The sequence below is a fragment of the Anabas testudineus genome, chromosome 9, assembly GCF_900324465.2.
Source record: "Anabas testudineus chromosome 9, fAnaTes1.2, whole genome shotgun sequence".
NCBI classification, from domain to species: Eukaryota; Metazoa; Chordata; class Actinopteri; order Anabantiformes; family Anabantidae; genus Anabas; species Anabas testudineus.
In genome coordinates this window covers 1,943,042-1,951,074 of record NC_046618.1, presented here as the reverse complement: position 1 = coordinate 1,951,074, position 8,033 = coordinate 1,943,042, and the positions used below count along the sequence as shown (strand labels likewise).

Below are 8,033 nucleotides of genomic sequence, written 5' to 3'. Positions count from 1 at the left end.
TGCTCCACTGCATAGATCACACATTCAACAACACACACCCAGGATGACTCTTCTGCTGCAGTGTACACGCTTTGGCAGGGATGTGACTGTGGCCTCTCGTTGTCGTCTCTCAGGAAAGCCGCCGTCCGCGGCTCCTCTCTTCAGCCTTCTCCTACCTTCTCAGCCTCTCAGCTCTCCCACACTGGAGGTGCATGTTAAAACTGCATTTGACCGGCTCACAGACACGCGTCTAGTGTCGGTGCGTGAAAAAAGAAACATCTACCGAGTATTGACAATGTAGAAGAAGAACTGGAGCTCTTTAACTGTGTTTTAAAGACTGTTTTTTGAAATCCACTGAGCTTGTGGCACAGAAACAGAAAGAAACGTTTCTTGATTGGACGGATGAGGGATCACTAACAAAGATCTGGCTGACTGCCTTTTTTAAATGTTCCATGGCTCTCTCTACTTTCCCTTCACCAGTACTGAGAGCTAAAAAATCAAGCTGGTTAAATAGTTGTGCTGTTCTTTCTCTGATTATGAATGGGTCTCTTGAAGGAACTCTAGAACAAGTAACTACCTATAGGCTAGTTCTCTTTGATACCGACTGTTTTCAGACTATATATTATATGTTATCTACACTAATGAGAACTTCTTTATCACTATGTTTAGCATGCACGTGGATATACCAGAGACAAAGAAATAAATATTTATATAAACTGAAATATGACATGGTTTTTCTGTCAGATGTAAAGCACATTCTCTTAAAAACACTATTTACACTGGTAGAAAGTAGCTCTGTTTACAGCAAGTGGAACTGTGAGAACAATACATTCGACTGAATTCAACTTACCTTCATTGTGTTAGGGTTGTTTTTCACTCATGAATTAAGTTAGTGTGTCCCTCACACAAATAAAAAAAACAAAACAAAATAGTGTTCAAGTGTGTAGTTGCTGAGTGAACATGTAAGTAAATGGTGGTGAAGAGGTCCATCTACTGGCACAACAATTTAATGCTAGAGTGGAACCTGAGAGATAAGTACTTCCCAAAGGGAAACTCCAGTTTTGCAGTAGTCAGTCAAAAACAGTATTAAAGAAGTCTCTGCACAACTGGAGGGTCACTGTACAGTGTGACGGCTGCTAATGGCAGCAGGTGGTAGAGAGCATGTCAGCATGTTCTCCATGATGATCACAATCAACAGCAAGGGTTCAAGAGAAGCCCCCAGCACAGAGTCGGCTTCCTAATTGGTTTTCAGTTAATTGGCATCAATGGCTCTGATGCTTCTGTAAAGAAGATTTTGGCTGCAACAGACCACCAACATCACAGTGAGAGGAAATAGTAACATGCTCCATATGTATACTTAAAAGGACGGACAGGGGTCAGCAGGGCCACTCTGACCAGTGTGTCAGCTGCAGCAAGCTGTGTTTGTATTGTCTTAAAGTACACAACCAGTACCCAGTATTTAGCAGTAAGCAGCAGAAGGAGCAAAGCAGGAAGACAAATATACATGTTAACGTGTTAAAGGACCAAATACCTTATAGGTCAGTTTCCTCAGTTTTCTGCTGAAAGTGGACCAGTGTGATGAGGAGTCAAAGACTCCAGTGGGATAAATGAGTTGTCTTAAATTAAATGAAGTTTGATGTGTCTGTGTCAATAAACAGATTCGAACTGTAAATGAAGGACTTCACTTATCATGTGTAACATTAAGCATCCTGAGTTTATGTCCTTGATTTTTTAGTTTGGTAAAGATTTCAGCATTCCTCTTTCAACAATATCCAAAGTCCTAATAAAACCCACCCTCAGGACGTGGTGGTGGTGGACAAGAGAGAGACAAGAGAGGGACATCAACAACATAGAAATAGAATAATAGAATCGATAGTGTAATATGAGTGTAAAACACAGCTCAGTTTATTGAGTTAATCAATATACACAGTTCAAGGTTCAAGGCCCTTCTTCCACCACTGACTGGAAACGTAATAACTCTTCAGGCAACCCACATTCTTCTTATGTCAAAGTTAGAGTGACTGTGAAGTTGAAATATGTATGAGTCATAATTTACTGAACTGAAAAGTCACTTCTATATCTCTATATGTCAGTGTGTCGGAGCACTGTCAGGCTAAATCTAACATCGTACAGAGCTTCTGCTTTTATGCATACATACCATACATGCACACATCATTAGATGGGTTATGGTGTTAGTATTAGGGTGACATCGGTGACATTATAGACTATAGACTGAGCTGATTGAATCTGCATGGCCACGAATACGATTCTGGAGGGGCAGCTTACTCTCCCTGGAAGTGGGCACCCAGCTCAAATGACTCCAATTTAAATCAAGCAGTTATCAAAGCCCACCAGCACAGACATAGTAAATGTTAAAGTATGTTCAAATAACAAAAGATTATAATTCACATTTTAGGACCAATTAATGCAGAAAACCTATTTAGCACCTTTGCCTTAAAGGTTTGCTATATGATGTTAAAGCTGGAGGATTGTTGGCTTTGTCCTTTTTTAGGAGCAGTGGGAACATTTTAGCATGTTTCTGTTAAGGGTTCAATATCATTCAAAGAAACAAGATCATTTTACAGGTGAGCTAATGGTTTTGAATCGTGCTGCCTTCACGTCGTGGTGAATTACACGCAGTAAATGGGGATAACTGCACCTTTAGACTGTGTCTCCTCTGGAAAGCATTCCCAGTGTTGCACTTTGATCAGATAAAAAGTGACAGCAGAGGGGGCCAAAAAAAAGAGAAGCTCAAGCCCTATTTTCACACTTCTATGCACCTGTGCATTTGCTGCATGAAGTGGATGTGGTTGTCTGATTGTAGTTTCAAAATTATCAAAACTGTCCCCTGGAAAGATGAGCACGTTGGAAAGGGACATTTCACCAATTGAGATTCTGACAAGTCTTCTGTGCCTTTCGGGAGATGGTTAGGTGCTGAACATGCCTGATTTTGTTCCACACTGATCAGAAATGCAGTTGCTTAATTTTTAACTGGAACTAAAACATTTCTAAAAACTTTGCATTGTCATTGATTCTAAAATGCAGCTTGAAATTCTTTTCTATTAAAATATATTAATCACACAACTTGTTTCGGTTTAACCTCAAGTTACAGCACATTGTAAAGAGAAACTTGCCGTGTGGTTAGAACAAATGGAACATGCTTATTTATGGTTACACATCAAGTCCCACTTCTGCTTTTTTGTATAATGCCAGCCCAACCAGTCACATGAGATTTGTTTGTTCCTCACTGTTTTACAACAGAGACACATGTCATTGTACATGAAATCAAGTCGCCTTTCCAATCAATCCCTGCAATGCATGAAGAAATCAAAAGTTACATTTTAACCCAACCCTCTAGGTCGAGATAGACTTGCCTGGCTGGTAACCTGGGAAACCTGACACAGATTTGACAAAGTCTTTCCCTCCAGTCGGTGTAGGTTTTTATTCTGTGAGTGTGGTGCCACTGGAGGTACTTCTCATAGGCCTGTCTGTCTGCAGCCACGTGCTTCAGATGCTCAGCCAGCTCTGCTATGCTCTTATAATCCAACACATGGATAAAGGAATCAGGAGGAGCCAGGGCCTCGTAGGTGGCCCTGCTGGGGCCGAGAACCACCGGTACGGCCCCTGCTTGGAATGCGTTCCTCCAGAGCTTCTCACTGATGTAGTCCTTCGCCTCAGAGTTCTCAAAAGACAGATAAAACAGACACTTTGAAATAGTGGGCAACAGCTCCTTGTCTGAGAGTGGCTTCTTGTTCCACTTGCCGTACACCTCTATGTGGATATAGTTCCGTAGTCTTTGGTAAACAACAGACCGAGCCTGGTTAGACTTGTATCTGCTCACCACCCAGCTGACAGGGCAGGAGCGATTCGGAGCAGCCTGGATGACTTTCTTCTCACCTCCTAGCATGGTCTTCCCATAGGGGATAGATATATCTGCGTCCCGTCTGTAGCTCATCGTCCAGTTGAAGAAGCCATTGAGCTGTGTGAGGTTTGCATTGTTGTGCGGTGGCTCCAAGGACATCCACACCCAGTGCTGGGAAGCCGGGCGACTTAGATGCAAGGGCAGCGAGGAGACACCTCTTCCCAGCTCCTGGTGGTGGAACACAACTACGTCAGCAGTGGAGAAGGCAGAGGTGTTATCAGTGAGGAAACAGCCACTGATGTTGTACATCTCCAGGCATCTGTCTCCATCCAGCCTGTAGGGGCGGCCGAATGGCCAGTGCCACAGTAGGATGCTGATATTTCTGCGAGGAGCACCAGGATAAGAGTTCAGTGTATGAAGCTTCTCCTCCAAGAAGCTGTAAAAAACCAAGGGTGACAGGGAACTGAGAAGAACAAAGGAGAGGAGGAGAAGGAGGAAGGCTCGCGATTCCGACAGTGTCATGGCTACTGGGTGGATGCCAGGTCAAAAGGTCACTAATCACTCGTATGGAACTCCTAAAAAGGAAGGAAGGGTAGATCAGAGATATTTTGCTTGCATTCTCATCAATGCAGGAACTGCAGAGGGTAAGGTGTTAACAGCACAAAAACCTCACTCTGCAGAAGACGCAAACTCAGTTTAGTTACAGGGTAATTACAGATGAAATTGCATCAAAGCTCTAAGAAGTAAAACAAAATACTAAATAATAAATGAGATACTATCAATACAGTCCACTCATCATGAGGTTTTTTTGTTCAATCGAAAAGAACAAAGAATCAGCAGAAAGCAGAAATGCTGATGTTGCATTGTACATTGTTGTCTTTCAGTTTAAGTTCTGCTTTTGCTCGCATGTTTGGATTAGATCTAAAATAATGTGAATTTAACAGAGAGTGTTAACTCAGATAAACACTAAAATAAAAAGTCCAGCTGTAGATTTGAGCCAAACATTTTAATTTTCTAATTAAACACTTGGTGACAAACACATTCTACAAGCTTTCACATGACATGAGGCAGTATACGAAAAGAAGCTGTCAGATGTGAATTTGCTGATCGTGTCACACCCTGACAGCTCTGTGAACCACACACTTATCATTTATACAAAAGCTGATTTGAACAGAAAGACAGTTCATGCTCTAAAAAATTACTTTCAAAACAAAAGTACAGGTTTTCCACAAATAAACAAATGTGTTATCGTTCTGTTGTGTTGAATTTGATGCTGTTGACATCAGAAATGTTTCTAGTTTCTAGTCCAGTTTTTATTTTGACAAATTGTTAAAGATGGAAATGATTTCCATTAAATGATTGTTATTTCATAATTGTTATTAAACAGACAAAAATAAATGTGATACCTACAGACTTGGTGTGGATCAAAACACAACACTAAAACATGGTTGAGATGGAAGTTAATTGAACCTTGGACTTTATGTAATAAAAATAATAATTATTATTATATTTTTATTAGACTTTATATTTGTAGAACTAATAACTAAAGCTAAAAAATAAATATAGTGGAGTAAAAAAAATAACATTAGCCTCTGCTTTGTAACAGAGTAAAAGTAAAATGAATAGAAAATAGAAAAGTATGGTAGATGAGTAAATGTTGCTTACCAGCTGTGGCACTATTCACACAGTAGTGTTCTGCACACTACCGCACCGTAGAAAGAAACTCTGCTGTCAGCTTATCAGGTGGATTTGAATAAAATAAAGATGAGGCAGGTAGATATGTTGGCACTCACCTGGATAACATGGCATCAGTCTGTCTGCTGAGCTTTGTTCTTTTCAATACGTCCTAGAACAGAGAGGATGTCTTGCCCTCCTTAAGCGTGTGACTCATCTCTTACATGATACATACACACCCAGCTTGTGGCTGCTGTATGATCACAGTTGATGGTCAGCAGGCAAACCGGTGGCACCAAAAAGAAAAACAAATTCACAGGCAGTGGTTAAACTCTCATACCTGTAGCTGTGCCAGCCTGTTTCAAAACCATTCAGTTGGTCTTCCTCTTCCTGTTCTTGCGGCTTTGAAAAAGGGCACAGGCTTGCACACACAGGGTTACTGCAGGCACCAACCACATAGTAACTGTTTTAACCCTCCCAGTTCACATTTGTTTTTTGTAACTTAATGCAAAATGCTTCCCGCTCCACACTCCCACACTTTTCTGGTTGTTTTTCAGTGTTTTAACTGACTGTTGTCAGTTTATATTATGTGTCTCAGAACTTACTGTAAAATGTGAAGAAAAAGCGGAGGATCACTCCTCAGAGTCCACTATTCATGGTAGCATTTTCAGCAATTCAGTGGGAAACAGGCTGAAGGCTAGAAAGAGTTCTTTCTCATCACATCCTTCATGCTCTGTCTGTTTTTGTATGCCAGTCAGTGTGAGAACTCATTGACATAATACATTCCCTAGCCCCCTACTGTCGCCTAGGCCATGCTAATCTACCCTGTTTGAATTTTTAATTGATCACATGTACTGCCTACTAACCCTAACCATGACAACTAACTGCCTTGGCCTAAACTTTACCCTAACCAGGAACCAAAACCTATTTCCAACCGTAACTCTAAAACCTAGTCTTAACCCTGAAATTGCTCTTTAAACACCCCTCTCTGTGGCATTTAGCCCAGTTGGTAGAGCAGTTGTCTATAAACTCCAGGATTATTGATTTGATTCCTGGTTCCTCCTCCTCCTATATGTCATGGTGTCCTTGGACAAGACACCAACACCCCACAGTAGTGCTGTCGTCTACTGCAGCTGTCTGAACAACAATTTCCCCAAGGGATCAATAAAGTATTTCATTCTCATTATGATTGACTCATTGTGAGGACCGGTTAAAATGTCCCCACTTTGTAAAAATGTCTTCGGTCTAATGGTTAAACACACACACACACACACACACACTGTTTCACTCTGATTAAGATCACAGTGTTGACAGTGAACAAAACAGCACATAATATTGAAGCAAAATAAAAGTCTTCCTATGTGTGCACTCTGTGGTGTCACCTCCCTCACACTTATCTTTCTCTCTGTACTACACACACACACACACACACAGGATTTAAATATGTGTAGCTTGTGTTCACTGTGCAATAATATTGTTTGAATATTCTTATTATTTGCCAGTCAGAACTCCAAAGCTGCTTTTACTCCATTGGCCTCTAAAGTGTTTGTTGACTTACCAGAGGTCCACGTGGAACAGACTGTGAACCCCTTTTATTGCTTTCACACCATACTTTTAAAAACATTTTTCAACTGCTAACATACTTTGATCAACTGTTAAAAGTGCTATAAAAACTCCCTTTAATGGAAGAGAGATACCTGAGATACCTGCAGAGGAGTACAGAGAGGAGGAAGCAATGAAGTTATTCTAAAATAAAAGACTTTGAAGATGAAATGTTGTTTATTTATTGCTCTCTGTATGTTAGTATTTAGATCAGTGTACAAATTATGTCAGGGTTTGGTTCCTGAGTGAGACTTGTCAATGTGGAGGAATGAGCTTCTTTAGAGACATATACAGTCTGATGTGTAGTGTTGGTGAGATGAACTGTTTAGTTTGTGATGTGGTGGTGCTGCAGCTTAATCTCACAATATCTCTTCAGACATTAAAGAGACAGCTGTGCTTCGCTGTTCATGTTGCCATCATTCTTCATAAAGCAGTTCAACAATGTGCCACAGGAGAGCAGTACATGCTCAGTCAGGGACACAGACTACAGTGAAACATGCCTAATCTGTTACCACTGCTATTAAACTAAATCAATCTGCTCAGCTTCCTTAACTGAACTAGTGTCTTGAAAGATGAGTCAGGGATGACCTGGCCACGGTCTAAGTTCTGCCTGTAATGGATGATGCAGAGGCTGAAGACTCAGATTCTGTTTCTAACAACAACCAGCATCTTGTTTCATAATATCACAACCTGCTGGTATTACTCATGTGCTGACACCCTCAGGTAAGGGAACATGAATATTAACAAATTAATGCATGTTTTTATGCAAAAATCATCATCTTATCTCAATTCAATCATTCAGGTCTACATCCCGTCCCATCTACTGCGCTCAACCAGGGAACCACACAGGCACCACACAGTCGACACCAAGGAAAACTGTTCAGCTCAGTGACCCCGCGATGGTGGAATGAGCTGC

General features: G+C 41.0%; 1 protein-coding gene across 2 annotated transcripts; it reads right to left on the bottom strand.

The window, feature by feature from the left end:
* Nucleotides 1-1,381: 1,381 nt before the first annotated feature.
* Nucleotides 1,382-5,898, bottom strand: fut7 (fucosyltransferase 7). Of its 2 annotated transcripts, none has more exons than XM_026344175.1 (2): nt 5,507-5,898; nt 1,382-4,416 (listed from the first exon to the last, which is right to left on the bottom strand). In XM_026344175.1, the coding sequence occupies exon 2, from the start codon at nt 4,361-4,363 to the stop codon at nt 3,314-3,316; it is 1,050 nt and encodes a 349-aa protein (XP_026199960.1). In that variant the 5' UTR covers nt 4,364-4,416; nt 5,507-5,898; the 3' UTR covers nt 1,382-3,313. The 2 variants fall into 2 exon arrangements, with proteins under 2 accessions (XP_026199960.1, XP_026199959.1); XM_026344174.1 differs by having other exon boundaries at nt 5,635-5,898.
* Nucleotides 5,899-8,033: the final 2,135 nt, after the last annotated feature.